Source organism: Lissotriton vulgaris, chromosome 1_2, assembly GCF_964263255.1.
Source record: "Lissotriton vulgaris chromosome 1_2, aLisVul1.2, whole genome shotgun sequence".
NCBI lineage: Eukaryota > Metazoa > Chordata > Amphibia > Caudata > Salamandridae > Lissotriton > Lissotriton vulgaris.
Genome location: NC_141686.1, coordinates 21907740 through 21931153, shown reverse-complemented (window position 1 = coordinate 21931153; position 23414 = coordinate 21907740). Strand labels below are relative to the sequence as shown.

Below are 23414 nucleotides of genomic sequence, written 5' to 3'. Positions count from 1 at the left end.
CAAATTTATTGAATTTGTTTTTCCTTTTTCTGGATTATGGCTACGCTAATGTTCTTATTTGCTATATTCTCTTCTAATCTCCTCTCTGTGTACATTTGCCCTCACAATGTATACTACATTCATATTAATAACACCAATTATTCTTTGATTTACAAGTATAAACTCAATTAGACACTAAGCTATCTAATTCGACAACCGACCTCTATATTACCTTTGTAATGTTAATTTAGGTGGTTTGCTTATGTTGTATATTGTTTTTGTATTTTTTAATTATGTACATTGATCTCTTATCATGCCTCATGGATTCTCAATAAAAAGAAAAAAAAACCAAAAAAAACAAAGTTGCTTTAATTAAAAAAAAACTGGCAGCCAGACTAAGGGTCGAAGTAACTAAGTACTAAAGGCACACCGATTATTCACTGACAGTGCAGTTACCTTGTCAAATGCAGCACCATGTAATACGCCACTTTTAGTTGAGCTTGCAGCATTAATTACCAGTTAAGAGAGAACAATCTTAAGGGTGGTGAGCATTGTAGTAGCTACTTTCATACTGAAAATACCTATTCCCTTCCCTTTGTTTCCCATTCTCTATATGGTTCATAGTGTAAACAATAGTATCTAAAATAAGAAATCATAATCAGTTGACCATCAGGATTTAGTGATAACATCTTGACAAAATTAATCTGAAAAGGGTAATAACCACAGCATCTTATTCTTTTAAGTATACTGAGAATTGATGCTAGAGCAGTTCTATAGTAAGTGGTTCAAATGGACTACATCTCAATGCTAATGCAGGTTAAGTTTTTGTTGTGGAAGGTCTCTTTCTCGACACCCTTTAATTTAGGTTTCTTAGTGTGAAAAAAGAGATTATTTAGTTGGGGGATGGTAGTCCATCACAAGTAATAATCCAACTATTCTTGTTAGGTCCATTAAAGGTTTCAGTAATTTAAACGTGAGTTCAACCCAATTTCAATTCAATTCAATATATTTATTAAAGATTTGGAACTCCTAGGAGGTCCACATGAAATACATTCATAGAATTACAAATAAAACAGAAACACATAACAAGCATAATCACAAACCATCATAAAAATGGTCAAGAGCCTGCCTTCGATTAGCTAAATTTCAATAAGAAAAAACAAACAATATTATCAGAAAACCTGATCATACAGTACTTGATATTTTCCACATTATAACTCCTAAAATGATATATTGGACGCTATATAAGATGACAGTTCATTTAATAGAAACCAAAAGTTCCATTTCAACTAAAGAACCAATTTAAAATTAGAGACAGAATAAAACATGGGCATAATCAGACCTGTGCAAAAAGCAATTCAGTAGCAACCAGCTCACAAGAGAAAAACCTCCTGAATCCCACTGCATATAAGTTTTTAGAATGAACAACAGAACATAGTGGGAAGCATAAAGCAACCTAACTCTAATTATGAGAAAAATAGCAGTTAATAGCTGCCTATCAATGTGCAAAATACAAATTAATAAAACTAAAGACTACTACAGATGGAAAGCTAGCTAAAAGGCTAGCTAAGGGGATAACCACCCGTTTGAAAAGTGTACTAAAAAGGCAAGAGAAATTAAAAAGTTTTAGTCCCACTGCTTCGTTTTTCGTCCAAAATTGATAATCTCAGGTTGGTGCTACATTTTATACACAATCTTATGAAAACATCATTACAAGGTTAAAACATATACATGAATTCCTTAAAATAATTAAATAATTTTACGCAGACTGCTTCGTTTTTAGGACAAAAGAGATAATCTCGAGCTGATGCTACGTTTTTAACGGAGTTTTGTAAAAACATCGGACGGAGCCAACGATACCGGCTCAATGCTGGGCATACAAACAAAACATGGTCCAGAGTCTGATTGCTCAGCATACACAAATTAAAAATTTTCCCATTATTCGGATTTTTGAGACCAGTTTGCTGTTAGGTCATTTAAGGGCAGAAGATTCATGCGACCTAAAATATGTAAGCGACGAATGCTGTGTTCTAAGTTCCAAAAGAAATAGTTTTGTGCAATTCTCGGAGAGTTTGTCCTAATTATTAGTTTTAATCTTTCTTTAGAGTTACAGGATTGAATGTCTCTATCGAAACTATTTCTGCCACTCAGATTTTTTAAGAGAGACTTAAATCCTAATGATGGAAGGGTAAGCCTTAACGTCAAAGATTTCAAGGCATAAGACACATCTTAGTGAATCAGGGTCACTATGTTTTAGCTGATAACCCCAACGTAGAACCCTGGATAAGCCTTGAGTATAGGTGCTTATCAAGCCAAATTCCAATCTGATTGCTGTTGTTGGAACTAAGGTGTTAAAATTACATATTTTTCGTAGTATCTGGCCTTTAACCTTGTCCAAAAAGCTCCAGTCCTTAACAGGTATTGATTATATCGCAAAAAGCAGGGTTGGGGGGATTTTTGCCTTAAAAACCGTCAATAAATTTATGAAATGTCTCCTACCCATAGCGCTGTAAAAAATGCGCAAGCCGTTTGCATGCGAAGTAGCTTTACTAGAGCAGTGTGAAATGTGAGGAATATTTTTCAGGCTGCTTGTTAAAAGTTTCCCTAAATAGAGGTATGAATCTACTACCTCCAGTCTTTCAGGACAGATTTGCCAATTAAAATTATATGATTTCCTACTTTTAGAACTTTTCAAAATTTAAATTTTACTTTTGGATAAGTTTATTTTCAAAAAGTGGGCCACAGTATATTTTTGGAAGGAGGCCAACTTTCTATTCAACCCAATAGGAGTTAACTCCATTACTACTATATCGTGCATATAGTAGACATGCAAAAGGACGGGTACTGATCTTCGGGGCATTTCCATCATCTTGAGCAAAGCAACCAGGTAAGTCTGCTATATATAAGGAGAATAGCAGCGGTGCTAACAAGCAGCCCTGTTTGAGACCGTTTTCAGTAGGGATTACATTTGATAATCCTTGATTTCCACCCATTAATATCTTGCACAAGGTTTGCGAGTGGAGTGCTATGATCAAGGATAGATTAGGGGGAGGCAAACCCATTTTTTAAAGTTTTCTCCATAGTAGAGGTCGATCTACCTTATCGAAGGCTGTAGAAAAATCAATGAAAGCCATAAATACATTTGAGTTACGATAGATTGTGTATTTTTCCTCTATTAATTTCAACATACAAATATTATCTAGCGTAGAATGGTTTTTCCTAAAGCCTGCTAGCTCAATGGGGAGTACTTTCTTCTCTACCACCCATTCGGAAAGGTGATCGAGAATTCTAGGTGCAAATATTTTCCCCGTTGCATCCAGTAAAGCTATTTGTCGGTAATTACCTGGATGCGATCTAAGGCCCTTTTTGTATAGAGGAATTAAAATACTTCCTGACTTACTTCCTTCCGATTCCCGGACCGCAGAGACCTTGGCTGCGGTTCCCGGACCGTAGAGACCTTGGCTACGGCCCCTATTGAATCACGAATCTGACTGGACATTTGATTTTGCCTTGAAAAAGCCGCGGCCCAAATAGGCCTTTTGGGCAAAACACGTGTCGGCTGTCCGACTATACTGTGAAAAATGAAATAAAACATAAGCACGCTCAACTTCTTAAGAACGTCTGAATTTTCTTATGAATTTTAATTGACAATTGAGAGGGCACAAAACTCTAACTCTCTTCATACTTACCGTCCATATTGGTACTTCTTAACACATGTTCCTCTAGTAAAGCCTGATTGCTCTTTCCCACTCTATCAACATCACCACATAATACTCCACCTTCCTATAGCTTTCCACAAAGAAGCCTTATTGCTCATTACCACTCTACTAACATCACCACATAACACTCCACCTTCCTACAGCTGTCCACAAAGAAGCCTTAATTCAACCCTTTCCTTCTAGCCTCCTTGCATCCACAAACCTACACAGCTTGAGCGAGCTCTGGAAAGCACATCGCTCTTGGCAACTGTCATCTCATACACCACAGAGTGCACACATTTCAGTAAATGGATGGAGGATGAGGGACTCATATAGATTCACGGATCGTTTTTTAGATAAATGCAGACGTGCAGGATCCCCAAAAGGAATCCTACAGAGTTGTGCACAGTATGCTATGATTAAAAAACATTTGCTGGAAAATGAAAAATGTATGCCTTTATTTCTTTATCCCCTAAAAGTCTCAGCGCTTGCGTTGCACTAGCAGTGTGAAGTCGGGAAAGAACCACACAGTGGCATTTTCATATGTCAAGTCTCCATGAGAGCGAGCCGCCTCGAGTATGGCATCCCATACTCTATAATTAAGAATCCTAGAGATGATCATGCGCAGGGGGCAGGGGTCATTGGTTTAGGCGGTGGAATCGGTGCCCCATGAGCCTGTTGGATTGAGAAAAATTGGAGACGCTTGGGGCAGAGGTGGTTTACAATCAAGTCCTTCAAAAATAAGTCCACTGACTGCCCCTCTGCACCTTCAAGAACCCACACCATCCTAATATTATTGCATCAGGCTCTGCCCTCTTGGTCTTCAAGTTGGGCCACCATGCACACTTTTCTGGAAAACTGCTGTGAGGCACGGTAAACCTGCAGCGGGCTATGGGCGAAAAAGAAGGACACTGTCTGCCTGCTGTCTATCAACTGCACCACAGCAAGTGAGCGATGGATGGGGTACTGGAGCGGGCATGAGCGTGGACAGCTGTTTCTACAGTGTCTTTGTTACCGAGAAGCTTCAGTCACAGCAGATCAACAGCCTGTATCAGCTAGTGCAGGGATAGAGGCATGAAAAAGGGCTGAAAAAAACATGGCACATTAGTAAAGTGGGCCTGATTGAATGAAGATTAGAGGTAACTTGAGTGTGGAGTAAAGAGGGTCATGAGCGAGGAAAATAATAGGCGGCCCCTGGCTCAAGCCGCACCAGCCACTAAGCTGCCCACTACTGCACTTCGACAGGTACCACACTGCTGATACCTAGCGCACCCCTCAAGTTTAATGCAGCTTTACCTCCTCTTTTCTCCCAACCTCCGGCCTTCTGCTCCAGAATTATGCAGGCTTCTGTTGCTCTGGAGTTTCTCTGGAATTACTGTTGCTACTGTGGCCACTTTCCCACTTTTCGCGACCTTTTCGCGGTCTTTTCATAGCCCCAGTGGTCTCTCCAAATTAAAAACTCTCTTTGGTCGTATTAGCTTCTATGGTTGCAGGAGAGTGGGAAGACTTTTGGGCCGTACAGCCGGGTAGGCTGGATGGGCATATGAATGCCAACTCTGTTTAAGGCAGGTTAAAAATTGCAGCAGCAGGAGAAGAGGGTAAAGGGGGTGAGGCTGCAGGACACATCACACACCCTCACTCTACCTACCATAAAGCCACTTGTAAGCCCGGGCCAAAGTGCTGCGACCATGCCGCTAATCTTACTTAGCCTTGACCCCACCTCCACAAACACCGTCCGTGGCGTACCTTTTGACTGTAGCGGCAAGTAATGCAGACTGATAGTGCTCAAGACACTCTCTGTTAAAGACAGTCTCACAAATGTTTCAAGGTTGAAACATTTACAGGCATTTACATTTTGGTAGGTTTCCCTGGGTTGCAGCTGACCACAAGCTAAAATACCTCAGCAACCCACAGTACCAAAATATCTCAATTACCATGGTGAGAACTTGGTGTCTCCATGTTGTTGTATTGGGGCCTATCACATAACCCAGACACACAAGTGGGGTACTATTTTTATTGGGAAAAGTATGGGAAAGATAGGTGGTAGGAATTTTGTGGATCACCGGAAATCCTGGAACTTTCTCTTATAGAAATGTGAAGAAAAATTAGCAATTTAGCAAAAGATTGAGGTTTGCAGGCCTTCTGGCTAAAAAACACATCCTGGGATCCATGCAAGCCATCATCCTTGACCCCCCCTGGAGGTCTTATATGAAGAAATGACTGGGTTTGTTAGGTTTTACTGAATGGCGGCTAAGCACAAATAAAAGCAGCTGCCCATATTGCCAATTTTGGCTCAATTTTTATAGTGAAAATGTGATGTCATCACATTGCGTTTTAGGGCCTAAGTGGGGCACGGTTTTTATATTGAGAAGCGTGGAAACCTAGAATAGTAGAATAGTATAACATCTGTTATTATCTATTGAATTTCTCTCCATTTTGGCTTCCAAATATAAGCCAGTGCAGTTGAAAAAACACATTTTGCAAAATGACCTTTGAATCACATGGCAGTATGGTCAACGCCAAATTCAGAGTTGCAATAAGACCTACTATTTCCTAAACTCAGCATCTTCGGCAAATTTTAAAAGTGCACAGGCTTCCAACATACCCATTTTCTATTTATTAGATTTTACCATATGAATTGAAGTATAGTTGGTACACAATCAAAAATCAATTTAGCTGCAGTTCAGTTGCTGGTTCTGGGTATCATGTGCTCTTGGACAACCAACAAACACCGCATAAACCTACGTCTGAAGGATGCAATGGCACATTACTTTCGTAAAGCTATCGGGACTAAAAGTTACAGATAGAAACATCACCAATTTCCATTTTTCTGACCTATTGTCATAATTTTTTATTACAATCATTAGTTGCTCTGGTAACCCATAAGTGATCTACACAAATGTTGCCTTGCTCAATTCATCATTTTATCAAGTTTTGAGAAATGTATAGCTTTTCAATGGGCTTACCACCTGTTTCCACCTAAAGGTCATCACACAGAGGAAAAATCGACTGTCACTTAGAAAATTGAAAAAACTGTGGTAATTTTTGTTTTTTACAATTCTGTTTGTTTCTGGAAGTTGGGGAGATGGAATCTTTGCACAGAAAACCTTTTGTTGGTTTTTAACATACTTTCTTGCACAGCCCTTTCCCCCAAATTTCACAAAAGAAATGTTGCTATATTTTGGCTAATTTTGGTTCTCTCAAGGGGGAATCCAAAAACACTTGGTATCTTTAAAATCCCTAACAAAGGAAAAAAGAATTCAAATTTGTCCAGAATTCCATTTGGGGCAAATCATTCAGGGTACTGGACTTCAGTCACTAAAAAGCGTATTTTGTCATTTAAAAGAAACCATCATATGAGCTTAATGTATATTTGCTGTGGTATTTTTAGATTGCAAACCCAGCTCAAGAGCAATGGAGCTTTGAACAGGATGCATGGCTCTGGGAAGATACAAAGCTATAGACAACAATGGTATGGTAAACCCAGTTTCCAATGTGTTTATGGCATCATCAGAAATTAATCAATCTTCGTAGCATTACATGATAAGATACTCTTGAAAAATCACCACCATCATGTGATATGTGGCTAAGACTGATTCAGTCTTGAAGGCCTAAGGGCGAAACACCACAAACATCAAAGAGTGCACAACTCTGGAGGGTGGGTAAAGCCTCAGCAACCAATGAGTTAATCCAATAGGTGTTACAATACTGAATAGGAACAGGGTAGGATTGGAGAACATAACAATTCAACACAGACTAACTAATGTAAAAGGCTTTGTCTTTGCTTATTTCACACTCATTACACAATGTGCAAGAAAAACAAGATCAAAGTGAAATTGGCTTGACCCCGCCCCTACTCTCTATCTCTAGGGTTAGCTAAATAATTTTCTATAACTGCAGAACTCTACACAGATAATAATGGTATTTTCTGCAAAAAGAAAATTCTCGATTATAAAATAAGGGTGCCCACAACAGAACAACTGGCACAATTCACTCGACCTCATGCTGGTAAATGTCATTAGCCATGGTGATTTTCAACCAACGTAAATGTAATAATAATCGATAAAATAAACTAAAATAAATGGTTTATCTTTTTGTCAAATTTCCATTACTCTTTTACATACTGTAGAAGGTAATTACACTGCACCCCTAACAAATATATAATCGATTAAAAAATATTGTTAGCCATGTAATGCTAAATCAACCAAAAAACGGAAACAACCTAAAACATGGAAAATAGATTTTTTTGATCTCTGTATTAAATGCCAAAATGAACAGTTGTCTATTCTTCGAATCCAGAAATGTATAAGTTAAATATTCTTTGTTTATGCTGCACCTTTTAAGAGGATCCACTGGACAATTATTCAGGTTAGCTGTTTATTTCAAAATCGTGCAATTTCATTTACGTTTTCTGAAACACATTCCAGTTTCCTATGTTATTCCAGAAGCCATTTAATTTTCAGAAAGAAAACAATGTAGATAAAGCATCGCCAGCGATAACTACAACTCACCTTATAGCCAGAGCTGACCATCAACAACCCTAGTAATTGCAAGAAAGACGGTGAAGCAAATTAATATGTATATTAAAGGATACAAGGATTGTTGTCATCGATACTGCAGTTGTCCAAAATTAGTGGAATGGCATCAAGCTGGTGAACCTAAAATGTAGAGAAAAAACAGTTTAGGAAGCATTTTGTTGCATCTTAAATGCATTTTCACTACAAACTCCGGTGACTAGAAACCAATTAGTGTTATACTTTTGCCAGGGTATTTTTTCTTCGGGTAACTTTTACTTGTCTTCCGTCTTTTGCGACAGGTATACAGAAAGTTGCTGTTTACCAGGGCACAGAACCAATTAATTAAAATAAATACTTGACACTGCGTAGTTCAGGCAGAAAAGACCTAAAAACTTCCGAATAACCTTCAAACACTAGCATTAAAAAAGATGCTTCGCAAGGTCTCATTTTCTCAATAATATTGGCAACGACATTCTGATGATGTCGTCAAGCAGAGTAATGCCACGTATATCATGCAAGTATACTTTAACAAGATTGCAATTTTCTCAGCATGAGAGGAAATACTGCTGACTGCACTCTGCTGAAAATAAAATGGTTCAGTTAATAGAAACCGGTACTAGGACGAGAAAATGGCAGGACACATCTTTTTCCAGTTTGGTGCTTTTCAAAATGTGCCCCCTATATTATTGCAGTAACCTTTCCAGGTGCTGGGTTCCTCCCGTAGATAGCACAGGTTGTAGATCAATTACTAACTAGGTGGTACATAATCTGTGCTCCAAATAGGCTGGACGATTCACTCGGATCTTAGCTGGGCCTTTGGTCAAATGCAGAGAACAGTTGGCCCTGGGCAGAGAGTACCCTGTTCTGACTTTCAACAGGAGGACCGAGGGTCCTCGACAAAGGGGATGGAGACGATTAACAGCACAGCTGAGCTTGCCCCTTCAAGAGAAGGCTATCAAATACACAAGCATGCGTTAGCCATGTCCTTGAGGATGCACATTACGCAACAGGCTGAAAAACTCAATTCATTGAGTAGGGTTTCACGTGGGCATGTCTAGGAGGCCTGCATGCAACAGACTGAAGACCACAAACCAATACAACTGAAACTACACCAGTATATGTTGGAGACAATTATATTGGCGTTCACTGGATTATCTTAATGGTAATCCAAAGGTCAACCAGAGATAATAGAACTCAACCAGGTAGCCCACTGGATTAGCCAGCCACACACCAGGAATGGATAAATATGCAGTGTCAAACTATTTTGAAGTACTCCCCTGCCTCTGGAGACCATTGCCCAGGAAACTGAAGCTTGCGCTTAGGATGGAACAATACAATACAAGCTCTCAAATGCTCAGGCTGTTCCTTCTCCTCCTTTCTTTCTTATGAATCCTGGGGAACCACAAATCCCTTGGAAAAATGGAAGAATGTTTTCATCAATTACGCGAGAGTGTGTGGTACATCTTTAAGCGCAGAATGACTATTACTTCATTGCCTTAGCTCAGAAGGCCAAGAGATTTTTCAACACCTGCCTGACTTATCTGCTATAATAAGTAATGACTTAAATAAGTACGAAATATGCATGAAGAAATTAGACTTGCACTACTTACCCAAAGTTTCCAGGGTTTTAAAAAGATATCAATTTGGGAAACAAATGCAGAGGTCAGGCCAATCTGTTGAAGAATATGTTTCTGTGTTGAAGAAACTTGCTTCTACACATTCTTTTGGTGTCAACACTGAAGAAAGACTTTGTGATCAATTCATGTTAGGGTGTTGTGTAGAGAAAGCTAGAGAGAGCTTTTGGCAAAAAGATAATCCTTCTCTCTCTGAGGTTGTTACCCTTGCCAGGACTTTTGCACACAGTGAAGCTTGTGTTGAAGAGATAAAGAAGAACGCCATTACACCAAAAGAAGAAACAGCACAAACTGTTTCTGTGCGCAAAAAGAACTATAATAGCTTTAGTTAACATCCACCGTAGTAAGACTTTAGTAATGCTCCACGTGTGCCACAAAAAGAATAAAAATTCTTCGCGATCTAACTCTGGAAAATGTTATAGGTGTGGTGATGTTGGATACCATACAAATCTTAAGTATTATGTAGGATGGAAAACCACTTGCAAGAAATGTGGGAAGAAAGGGCATCTTTCAACTTGTTGTAATACAAAAAAGAATTCAAGAAGTATCTTGTGAATTTGTTGATGATTCTTCAGAAGATGAAATCATCATGCAAGTTCAAGTTAGCACAGGAGGTCCCTGGGAATCAGTTCAAATTGATGGTGCTACGGTTTCTATGTAATTTGATTGTGGTGCAAAGATAACGTTAATCCCCTGAGTTTTCTTTGAAAAACTCTTAGCATGTAAAGTTAACTTATTAAAACCTGAAATACCTACCAAAGGTTATGGTAGTTGTTGAAGCGAGTTTCAGTAATTTGATGCGCTTATACTCGCAGATTAAACTCCCATAATAAATTAATAATATTAATAGTTTTTGCATGATCTTTGTACTAATTCAACCTAGTTTAAAATTGCACTCACGAACACAGAGGGTAACATTATGTGCTTTCATGTTGCACCTGCAAGTTTGTGAAAAATTAATTAATTAATCTTGTCTATTGTCTGTCTAATTAATTGTCTAATTAATTGTGGCTGTCTATTTAAATGGCATGTGCTTATTTTGCCTTTGTTTATGTTGTGTCATATATGTGGCATAGGTTCGTGGAGAATCCTGGATGAAGAGGGTTTTTATAATGCTGCCTTCTCGTTTTTGCTTAAAGCTAGATAATATAAACTAATGGGTTAACATTAGCAAGGAGGGTGGGTAACAGAATATTCTTCATTACTCGAATTAATTGATGTCTTGTGTTTCCTTGCTTATTCGTGCTTCGAAAAGGAGGCCTGAGGCCTAATGTTTTTGAATACGTGTTTGAAAATCCTGTCATGAAGAGCCGAGCACAGCAAAGAGGACGTGGTCAAGGTTGCCACAAGATGAAGTCCGAAAAAATAAATATATCAATGGAACTGTGCAAGACATGCTCGTTGTTGATAGTTTTGCAAGACAGGTTCCGGCAGAGATGCCGAGCTAAGGAAGCAGCGAAACTGTTGTTTAATAGTTTTGCACCATTTACGGAAGCCTGTGTCGCTTAAGGACTAAAGACAATGGTCTCACTGAAAGGCACAAGTTTGGATCGTGGAACGATGAGCTAATATGGCCTGACGGCTGACAGCCAATGGCTGCGTTTTATGTCACTAATAAAGTATTCTTTTAGTTAGTTTTAGATTGTGAAAAGGTATAAAAATTGGCCCCTTGGGAGGAGCCTGCTGGTTCGTTCCTGAATCCTGCTGAGCGTGAGATACTGTCGGACTTTTGACTCACGTAAGATAACTTATGCTTTTCCCTTAGGTTTCTAAAGAGTTAGTTAGGGAAATAGAATTTAGGGAATGAGGACTTATCTCATTGAATATTTTACATGCTGATTGTCTTTGAAGTGACATTCTAATGTGCCTTTACTTAATTAATAAAGAGGCTTGAAATTGCTAATGAAGATTACTTGCTTAAAATGCTCTTATTTTGAAAATAAAATTAATAAAATAGATTTTGAAATGACAAGCTGGTCTTGTTTGCTAAATCTTGTTACCATCAGTTAATTCATCGCCAAGGTGACTTAATTAAATGTTTCCGTTATATTTGAATGAATATGTTAGTGATATACTGCAGTTGTACATAATGTGTTTTTGAACATATCTGATTAATTAGGTCACTTGATTCAGTAGCCCAACGTTTGTCTTGGTAAATTATGGGCCTATGATTAATGGTGAGTATTGTGGTATTGGGTAGTGTTGTTGAGACAGATTTTCCACGGGGCCGCAGGATCATGGTCAACCCATCAAACTTGTAGGATATTTTAAGTGTTCTATTCACTTCAAAGATAGATTTACTGCAGGGAAGTTGGATTCATCAGAAAGAATTAAGTGTATATCTAGATTCCAGAGAGACTCCCCCAGTGAAATTGAGACACATCTTACAAGTGAATAGTGTTGATTCCAATAAGCCCAATTTTGAGGAAGAGTTTCCTGGAGTGTTTAAAAAACAACTTGACTGTATTAAGAAATATGTAAACAAAATAAGAATCAAAGAAGGGGCAAACCAGTTGTGAGCAAAGTTAGAGGTGTGCCTTTAATTGTCAAAGAAAAGATGAAAACTGAATTGGACAAGTTAAAGGATAATGGCATCATAGAAGAAGTGGAAGCTACTCAATGGTTGGCTCCAGTAGTTATGGTGAAAGAGGCTAATGGTGAAGTTCACCTTTCTGTAGATTTGCGCGAAGTAAGAAAACAAGTTACTTACCTGTAACTTCAGTTATCCAGTATTGGTATCTTTCATAGATTCACATGCCTGAATCATTCCCCGTCGCCGAGGCGGGAGTCCCACGGTAAATAAAAAAGCAGTGCCAAAAGAACTTTGTAGTAGAAGGCCCTAGAAAAGGCCTGAGGCCTAAATTATAGTAGCCTATCTACCTCATTATGCTAAAAAGACCAAAGTCTTTGCTCCAATCAATCAGCTTACAGCACCCTCTAGAACCCTCTCTGCAGAGCCAGCTCTCCTCAGATGTTCGTAGCGCAAGTAGAAAACAAGTATCCCAAACTTAGAGAACTGACTCTCCGGGGAGGAGGGTGGGTGCATGTGAATCTATGAAAGATACCAATACTGGATAACTGAAGTTACAGGTAAGTAACTTGTTTTCTTATCCAGTATTGGGGTATCTTTCATAGATTCACATGCCTGAATCAGAATAGCAAGCAGTAAGCCAGGCAAAGTCGGTTGCGGATGGTGGAGACCTATTGTAGTGCACCCCCATGAATGTATAGTTAACAACCAATAATCGCCTAGAGATTGATCTATTAATAAATCATGTTCAGATTCAACATAGAAATCGTGCAATTTCCTACTGGAAAGGAACTTTAAGCACCTTAAAAACACACAATATGTTAACATATGTCTGCATACTATAAACAATATACTGAATTGTATGTACATTATATGAAATAAGCCAACATTAGTACCTGAATATACTCCTTATGGAAACAGGTGACGTAAAACAGCTTGGCCCACTGCCGCATCATCCTGATTTGCTGATGGCAGGCAGTAGTGTCTTGTAAACGTGTGGACATTCTTCCATGTCGCAGCACGGCAAATTTTCTCAAGCGTAACTCCTGCAAACAAAGCTGCAGACGCTGCCACAGCTCTTGTGGAATGAGATCGAACAGACCTTGTCAATGGTCGATTAGCCTTGATGTGACAGAACTGAATGGCGGAAGCTATCCATCTTGAAATTGTGGCTTTAGTGACCGCTTTTCCCAATGAAGTCTGGCCATAAGCTACAAATAGTTGATCTGACTTTCTTAAAGTCTTGGTTCTGTGGAGATAGAACTTTAAGCATCGTTTGATGTCTAAAGAATGCAATGTTCTTTCCGCCGGGGTTGTAGGATTTGGAAAGAAAACTTTCAGTTTGACTGGTTCATTTAGATGAAATTGGGAATGCACCTTTGGTATGAAGGTTGGATTCGTCCGCAAAGTGACATAGTCCGGGGAAAAATGCAAGAAGGGTTCCTTTATAGTGAAGGCTTGAATTTCTCCCACTCTTCTGGCGGAAGTTAGTGCTAATAACAAAGCAACCTTCCATATCAAGAATTTTAGATCAGCTTTATGGATCGGTTCGAACGGGTGCTTCATCAGCTGTGAGAGGACTGTGTTAAGCGCCCATTCCGGCGGTGAAGGCTTTACTGGAGAAAAAGCAAGGAAAAGACCCCTCATGAATTGTTTAATTAATGATGAAGAGCAGAGCGATAAAGTGTTGGCCATTTTCCTGTATCTGGATAAAGCCGCTAAGTGGACCTTTATTGAAGAAAAAGAAGACCAGATTGCACCAAATGCAATAAATAAGGCAGTATTTTCTCTGCTGGCTCCTCTATAGGGTGTAAAGCGTTTGAGATGCACCAAGCGCAGAAGCGCTTCCATTTGAGACGATAAGTTTTTAATGTACTCTGGGCTCTTGCTTTCTTTAGAATGTCTCGGCAGTCTTGAGGAATTTGGAAATGTTCAAATTCTAGGAAGTTAGGAGCCATGCGTGCAATTTCAGCGATTGAGCGTCTAGGTGAAGTACCTGACCCTCGTTGCATGACAGTAGCGTTGGGGTTACCATCAGCCTGATCGGTATTTGAACTTCATTGACCAACTGATGGAGATCATCACTGCTAACGCCAACACCGACATTAATAATATATTTTTAGGTGATTTCAATCTACGCTGGAACGACAACAATGACAAAAAGGTAAACGCCTTTAAAGACTTTTTAATTGAACTAAAACTATCCCAAGCATGTCTTCAACCAAGACACTCGAAAGGAGCAACATTGGACTGGATTATCTCGAAGAATAATGACATCTCAATCCTCTCCATTGAACCTCGCGACTGGTCAGATCACCACGCCATAACCTTCCTAATACCATCGCGGGAGAAGATAAAAACCATTCAAACTAACAAAATAAAAAGATGGATCCGAGATACCAGAGACTCAAATATGGATCTTCTAATTGAAAGCTGCAAGAGAGACTTAACCCCACCCGGCAACATGAAAAATGTGAACGATCTAACGAACCATTACACTACCTCAGTAACGGAAATAGTCAATGCCACCATACCACTCAAATTGAAATGAGTCACGGAAAAGATTAAAAACCCATGGTTTATGGAATATTGAATGAAGAAAGGCGTAATTTGAGACGCGCAGAAAGAAAATGGTGACAACACCCATCTTCCCCTGAACTGAAATCCCTCAGAAAAATCAGAAATGAATATAACAAGAAGATCATCAACTCAAATAAGGTATTTATCAGAACAGAATTGGATAACGCCAAAAACAGACCACGGAAATTGTTTGAAATCATAAAACAACAATTAAACAAGATGGCAAAATCTGTCCAAGAGGTCACAAAAACGCAACTAAGTTGCGAAGAATTCTCTACCTTTTTCACTAACAAAGCTAATAAACTAGAGGAAGAACTTAGGATCACGGCAGATAACATTAACGACAATATACCACCATCACAATCTGCTCCGAATTATGCGGACAAGACAACTAAAAACAAAGCACACTGGGACACTTTCAAATTATTGGACCAGAATGAGATTGCTAAAAGGCTAGCGATCACGAAACCCAACAACCATTATAACGACCCACTACCATCGAAATGCCTAAAAGAAATCAGCCATACTATGATTCCAATTTGGACAGAAATTATAAATGCCTCACTCACCCAGGGGGTCCTCCCAGAAAGCCTGAAGACAGGACAAGTAGTCCCGATCATCAAAAAACCTAAAGATTCTGTACTACAAAAGATGGCAGAAGAAATAGGAAGCGTTTGGTCCAACTCAGACAAAAATTATGAAGTTTTACAAAATTGTGGGAGAGTTAAGGACAAATTGTCTTTTCAAGGTGGCCTTGTGTTTAGGGGCACTAGACTCATTCCTCCCGTTTCCCTGAGAAAGGGTTTGGTTTCCCTAGCCCATGAAAGTCATCCAGGTATCTCAAGACTAAAGAGAGGTTGAGACTAATGTATTGGTGGCGTGGAATGAATATCCAGGTTGAGCGAGTAGTGCGAGATTGTGGAGAGTGCTGCAAAGCGGACAAAACTTTAAAATGTAGCAACCCATGATGATAAGAGACATACCGAAGGAACATTGGAAGGAGTGCTTCTGAGGCTGAAGTTTATTTGATCCAACTTAAAAAAGCATCCTAGCTTCCAACCTGCCGCTGTCTACTACTTCAATTCACTGACCATAGGAATAATGGGTGCAGTCATTTCATTCTGAGGCCCTGCCATAAGGTCACTCCATGTACTAACTTGAAGGGCCTCTTTTGGGCTTTTTGTTGTGGTTGAATTTGGAACCAAAGTCCTTTGGATCTCCCAGTTACGCGACAAATCTTCAAGTGGGAATCAACAGACCAAGCCCCTTTTACCTGTGTTTTTTCATGTTCTTCTTTTATCTATAACCAGCTGACTTGAATACCACCTGTAAATCTAACAGGTATCATCTTCAAAAAGATGGATCCTGTAATCAGAAAATTTGCCTTTTGTGTGCCTACTGCATAGTATGAATCCAAAACATTTGTTAGTTGTGAATTTCTGCATTGTTTTGTTCGCCTACCTGCAAGACAGGTCAATTGGTGCTTTCAACCTGTAGTTAGGCAAAACCTGCAGGAATGACTTGCGACAATATTATCCCTCAAGACCCTATGTGTTCACTGATGTCAACCACTGACTCCTTCATGTCATAAATCCCTCCATATGGCAGTTCAGTCATTACCCCCTACGTCGATAGCAAGCCTCGGGATAGTCTATAATGGAGGCTCACCTAGTGGATGCCCAGAAGTCCCAACCAGGATATCCCAATGTTTGTGAAACTATGAATCCAGTTCATTTACTATTCAGCCATCCCAAAGATGAAACAGTCCAAACTCTTGACCAACACAGAATAAAAAGAGTATGCTGAAGATTTTAGAAAACTTCAACGCAAACGTCTTTATACATGAGAAACATCCCTCCAACACCGTTTTCAACAAAATACAGTAAAACACAGTTGTTGGAAATGATCATCCTTGGTGTGATAGTCCCCCAGATTTTTGCCTTCACTAACCTATTGCCCGTTTGTTTTGGCTTTAGTCTCTGCACGCTTTACTACTGCTAACCACTGGTAACATGCTTTGGCTCTCCCTTCCAAACATGGTAAAATTGGTATACAACTGATTGGTACGTTTAATTTACCTACAAGTCCATGGTATACTGCACTATTTGTACCTAATGCCTGTAAATTAAATGCTACAAGTGGGGTGCAAATCTCATTGCTACACCCACTGAAGTAGCCCCAAAAAACATGTCAGTCCTCCCATTGCAGCCTATACATCGGTTTAAGATACTATTTCGACCTGGCAAAATAGACCTTTTGTGAGTTAAAAGCTTTCCTTTTTTAATAATACATATAAGGGAGGGCATAAAGGCTCATAGAGCAGGGTGCCTGGTACTGAAGTAGGGAATGCACATTCAATGTTTTACATGCCCTGGCAGTGAAAAATCCCCAAAGTTGTTTTTCAGTGTAACATGGCTCGCTCTGCCATAGCCTAACACTGGTTTAGCGTACTATATTTAATAAGTCCTAAATTCAGTTTGGGAACAGCTAGAGAAATACTTCTTCCATTCATTTTAATAGTAATTTTGAATCCTATTTAATTGTAAAGCCAGGTTTTAAATTTCTATTTTGAAAATGCAAGTTGCCATTTTCCTGCCTTAAATATATGTGACTTTCTGCCAGTGTCCAGGGTCACATCACTGCTCTCCTAGGTTAAATGTGTATTCCTCCGAGACAGTCGACATAGGGCCCTGGGTGAGGGGAAAGGCGTTTTGGCCTGTTGAGGATGGAATTGAGGACGTGCATGGCCCTTTCCTGAGCTTCAAAGGGTAGCCTGAGGGATGTACCCAGCCCCTTTTTGTCTTCAGTATCTGCCTACCTTGTCATTGGCAAATGCAGGTCACACCTAGGCTTTTGTTCCATTAGACAGACAGGAGTCAAACCCAAGGAAAAGGGAAGAACTGAGCAGAGCCAGTTTTGGAGTTAGACAAAGAGATGTCCCCCACCCACAGGTTGGCACTGGGTATAAAAGTGGCATCCTCAGAACCTGAAATCAGAGCACTCCTGGACCGGAGATTATTCAGATGAAGGCCTGCTTGCCTGTCTGAAACAAAAAGTCTGGACCTGCTTGCCTTGAACCCAGAGCCCCATAGGTGACTCCAGGGGTCAGTTGGCTGACTTACTGTTTGAGCTACAGGGAAACAACAAGATTCCAGCGGCCTGGACCTGATCTGGTCCACTCTGCGGGTTTCTGTGGGAGTGAATCGTGACCCCCCAAGTGCTGTCCTCGAGGTACTGAACCCTTGACTAGTGTCAGAATGCACTTCTTCTAGCATACCTGAACACTTAACCAGACTCAAAGCTAAGCGGAACCCGATCGACAGCTCTACTGTCTACAAGTGGCACCCAATTGATGGCTTTATTAACTCTGAGCAGTACCCAATCACTGGCATCCCCAACTTAGACAACAAACCCCACTGAGCAGCCTCCGAGTTACTCCGGACATCATGCAGCAGGTCTCTGTCATTACCAAGCCCCTCTGAGGACCCACCAACTGGAGACCATCAACCCCTACACTGACGTCGAAGTCAGAAGGTAAACGTTCCACTGGGACAAGCCTGGTTCCTGCTTCCGATCTGCTGCTCCATTGCGGTTTACCTGAACATTTGACTTTGAGGCGGTCTAGTGTGACCTAATACCTGTGTTTGGCACTTAGTGCTCTTTGGTGCTATTTTTACCTAAAAGTTTAAGAACTCAACACTCTGGCTCTACTGGCTGGATTTTTGTCATTTTGGTGTCATGTTAGTTATCAAAATATCCCCTATTTGTCTAAATTGGTTTCTGGTGGTTTTGTGTCATGTTTTCACTTTAATACTGCATAAAAACTTAACAAATTGTTTCCAAGTTAAGAATGACTGCATTTTGGCCTAACTAGATGGTTAAGATTGGGTTTAAGTATCGACATTTGTGGTTGACTCTGACAAAGATAGTGATGATTACTTGAGTTGGTTTCTCAATCCCCTCAACTAATATTAACCATTTCTTACAACAGTCCACAAAATGATCTAATGATCTGTAACTGTGTAAAATTTGACAATGTGAAATCATAAGATTTATGAAATTAGACATGGAGTAAATAGTTTAAAAACAAGCCAAATAAGGGCTATAACTAACTGATGCACATCGCTTTAGCTAAAACATCTGCCAGGTTTGCATCTGTTTAGCTTTTTGATCATCTCAGGAGTGCAGCCAGCCTTGATTGCTGAGGTCACTGCTCCAATCCTGAACGAACGAACACGGTTTGTCCATGAGGACAGAGAACCTAGAACCCATTCTTTGTATGCTCTGGTAGTGGGTGAGTTGTCCCTGTCTGTGTGACAAAGGTAGTAGCCCATTCAAGATGGATGTTGTTCTAGGTCAATCCTGAGTAAGGGAACTGGGCAAAAAGGCTCTCTAATACTCCTACTCCTCCCTCACCCATGCTGGTCGATTTTTAAGCAACGGATTCTTAATTTCTTGTCCCGGTTAGTAACTGCCACATGGCTAATACACACGAGTTACATATTGTTGTTAAGTTTCAGCCTGGCCACCAGTTCACTACACCTGAATAAACCAAAGACAGAGATTGTGAAAGCCCTACAGACGCAGCTTGACATTATTGTCGGAAAATGAAACGCCACTCATTGTAATTCCATGGAAGTGATAATGTCTAAGTAAGATATATGCAGCTATGAATTCCACTTTACCGAAAAAAAGTTACAATATTTGAGGTCGTAATAAGAGTGAAAGCAGTGATTTTATGTCCATGTTATTTCTTGGTGCAGGTCTTATGAAGTTCCAAGCGGACCTTAACCACGTACAATTCTACTAACAGCAAATAAGACCCTGAAAGGCACGAACTGGATCAAACGAAAGTGTTGAATGTCAGTGGTCCGAAAGATTCAACTGCGTTTCCCATGTATCTCAGTGGAAGTAGTCTGGAGACGTGCCATCTTATACTGGGTAAAATGGTAGAGCTCAGAAATACAGTTCAGCTCTTAGAAAAGTTGTGAGGCAGCGTAAGGCTAAACACACATGGACATCATCTCAATGCAAAGTGTCACAATATAATGCACCCTCAAACTGACAAGTGTATAAATGTTAAAATAAATACAAAAAATAATCTTGCAGTTTATGGCAATAGTGGGCCTTCTCGGAGGTCCATGCTTAAAGTTACCAATGGAAACAATTGCATCATCACTAACTGTGCTACGCTTTGTGGGACTTAAAGGGCATGAGCTGGGGAGATTAACAAAAGTGGTACAGTTCCCTCACCATCCTGCTTTGACAAAAAGGGTTGCTGAGAAAGTGTACATTCTAGTTTAGCTCTTTCCTCTCGGGTTTTCAGTTCTTCTACCGGGGCCGGCATTATTCCAAGTATAAATCTTTAGAAAAAACAGTGGGGCATTAAGTAGTCTGGGACAACCTCATTCAATTTCTCTGAAATATGTTAGCTTCGCCGGAACAACAGAATCCATGAATTCGTCTGTCAAGAGCAATGGCCGATGCCCACTGAAATCTCGTTCATTCCCACAGCAGGAGGTTAAACATGGCTCATCCACAGCTATCAGCGCATTTAGCAAAACAAAAGCGAGTGGCCTGCGCACGAGAATGTGATTCAGGCACTTTACAAATCCAAGCTTATCTGGAAGCAGGAGGGAGAGAATGGGCAAAAGCAACGAATGCACTAAATATACTAAAGTTGTATTACTACCATATTCTAATAATTAGGGATATGCTGCCACGCATACAGGTGGAAGCATTGCCCTGGCAAGTTAGTGACATACGGGCCTGATTTAAATGTGGTCGGTGAACTTGGTCAAATTTCATGAAGACAGGCTGATTTAGATTAGCATGAATGAAGTTTCATTATTTTAACCGCATCGCTGCGGCGGTCATTTTTGCGCTGCGCGGCTTTTTTACAAAAGCCGCAATACATGACGAGCTCAGCTCGTCGTCCGCACACGCCCCCCCGTGGCTGATGACGAGATGAGCTCGTCATCAGCATCGAAGTGGTTAATTAATATAAATTGTATCTCACCTACAGACTTGGAGCTCTTGACATTCTTATTAACAAGTCCTACTTCAAAGAAGCAAATCACTTACATTTACAATATAACAGTCAGAGCTAATTCAGAAGTGGAAACACACTACAAAATCTCCCTGGGCTTTGGATTTATATATTACAGTCTCTGAGGAACAATGATGTTTCTGCTGAGCACAGACCAAGGTAGTATCCTCCAATGGGAAATACCGATTAATACACTCACTACAAGAACCTACACAGGAGCTATCATACTCTGAGGAGTAAGGTCAAACATGGGATATCGAATGATCCCATCTGCCACCAATGCCTGGCACCGCGTGCTGGCAGTTTGCATTTGGCATAGAGCTGCCTGTTTGTGACCGGGACTCAGATCCTTCATACTAGGGAAATGATGACTGATCAATCACTAACCCTGTTCCCAATCGTTGCTACGCCGAGAGTAGCAATGACATGTTGAGGCGGGGAACATCTCTCTTTAAAGACTGACATGATAATGCTTGTGGAGATGAGATATTATGCAGATAAGTTGCCACTGGCCTCTAGACCATAAAACGTTTGCGACTCTTCGGGGACTATGTTGTCAATGCAGACTCTCCCTTCCAAGAGGGAAAAAATCCAATGTTCATGGTGAAACTCACACAATGACAATACTACTTCCAAGGACTTTGCCAGACCAGAATACATGATAATGTGCCAAGACTGGGACAAGTGTTATTGATTGCTGGGATCAATGGTGTAGGCCAGCTCCGTATATCATATTGTATTACCGCATACCTACATGAATTTTGACAGTTTTACATAGATGTTTGTAAAATGGAAACTTAATAAATACAATATTTAAAGAAATACATGCATGTATAAAATATATGTTGAAAAGAATTTACACATTGCATCCCTTTCAGCAAGCAAAAAGAATTAGTTAAACAAAGTAAAAAATATAAACTTTAATATAGAAGTAACAACATTTGTAAAAACCTGGCTTTTGTTTTTTTTTAAAGTGTTAATAGACATACCTTAAATAAAGTGATATGTACTTGCAGAAGAATTGGCCTTTTTAATATTTGGTTGGAAGGGGGCAGTCTGATAAGGTACCGCTCCCTGCCTTGCAGCTGAAAATGACAATTCGCAGGCTGGGTTTCAAAATTCAGACCTGTTATCTCCCAACTACCGCCCCATCAGTGGGCCATCAAACACCAACCATGTGAGAATGAATGGCATGGAAGGACAATGGATGATTGTGGTGTGACAGTGTGGTCTGCTAGCTCAGATGGTGCAGCAGCAGACCTGCCAATCTAGAAAACTATTTCACTTTGTGAGAGAGGTGTGTAGCTTGGAGAATGGGGTGGCTTTTAGCTCATCACTGCTAAGGCAGCCCTAGTTAGGGAATTGAAAGGCATAGTAGTGGAGAGGGTGCTGGGCTTAGAGCCCCATCATGGCCTATGCAGCTTCTCTTATTCACTTCAAAATACAAAAACAAGGTGTGTTAAGCGGACTCTGGGGTCATAGGTTGAACGCAAAACCCTGAATGGCCTTAATGGCAGGATGCAAAGCTTCCAACAAATGAGCTGGAAACCTTCTCTGAGTAGGTGGTTTCCAGCTCACCGTGTGATATCAGCTCATTGCGGAGTGACCATATGCAGAGTGCCAATATCATGTATGACACATGGCGGCACAATGTTCGTTGGCCGGTCTGCTATCACTGTTTTAAACCTTTATTAAAAATTCAAACCTGACATCCTCGACCTGCCCACACCTCTCACCACCCCCCAAATTCTTTCCTTAAATACTCCTGTTTTTCTGACTTCCTTTTTACTGGCCTTAGGACTCTACACACTTTACCACTACTAAAAAAAGCTAAAGTACTTGTGATCGCTCCTTTAAACATGGTAATATTGGCTTACACCTAATTAGCACGTTTAATTTACCTATAGGTTCCTAGTATGGTGGCACTGCGTGTACCCAGGGCCTATAAATTAAAATGCTACTAGTGGGCATGCAGCACTCATTGTGCTACCCTCTTAAGTGACAGGCTTATACCTTCCTTTTTAATGCATATGTTGCCCTATGATCTTCACTAAATACCCGTTAGGGAAGGGTGCAGTGTATTTCAAAAGTTGGACATGTACTTTTCGTTTTTACATGTCCTGGTAATGAAAAATTATTTAATCCGTTTTTCACTACTGCATTGCCATCTTCTGCCAAAGAATAGCATTGGGTTACCATTTTACATTTAATAAGTAAGAACTTTCAATTGAGAGTAGATAGGAATGTAGAGTTTGCTGTCTAAAGAATTGTAATTCAGAACCCTCCTTAATGGTAAAGTCTGATTTTAAGTCACAAATCTCTACAGAGCTCTACTATGGATGAACAATTGTTTAGCACTAGCCTCTTCTCCCCAGCTGATTTTAAGCAGCTTTCTGGAAATTATCAAAATTATACGACACAAGTTCT

General features: G+C 40.0%; 1 protein-coding gene across 1 annotated transcript in view; it reads right to left on the bottom strand.

Annotated features, from left to right (window-relative positions):
* ATXN10 (ataxin 10) overlaps window positions 1-23414 on the bottom strand; it is a 1037424-nt gene that overhangs the window by 93438 nt on the left and 920572 nt on the right. The window contains exon 10 of the mRNA XM_086952750.1: window positions 8272-8335. Within this exon, the coding sequence (XP_086808876.1) occupies window positions 8272-8335 (64 nt within the window). The remainder of the gene's footprint in view (window positions 1-8271; window positions 8336-23414) is intronic.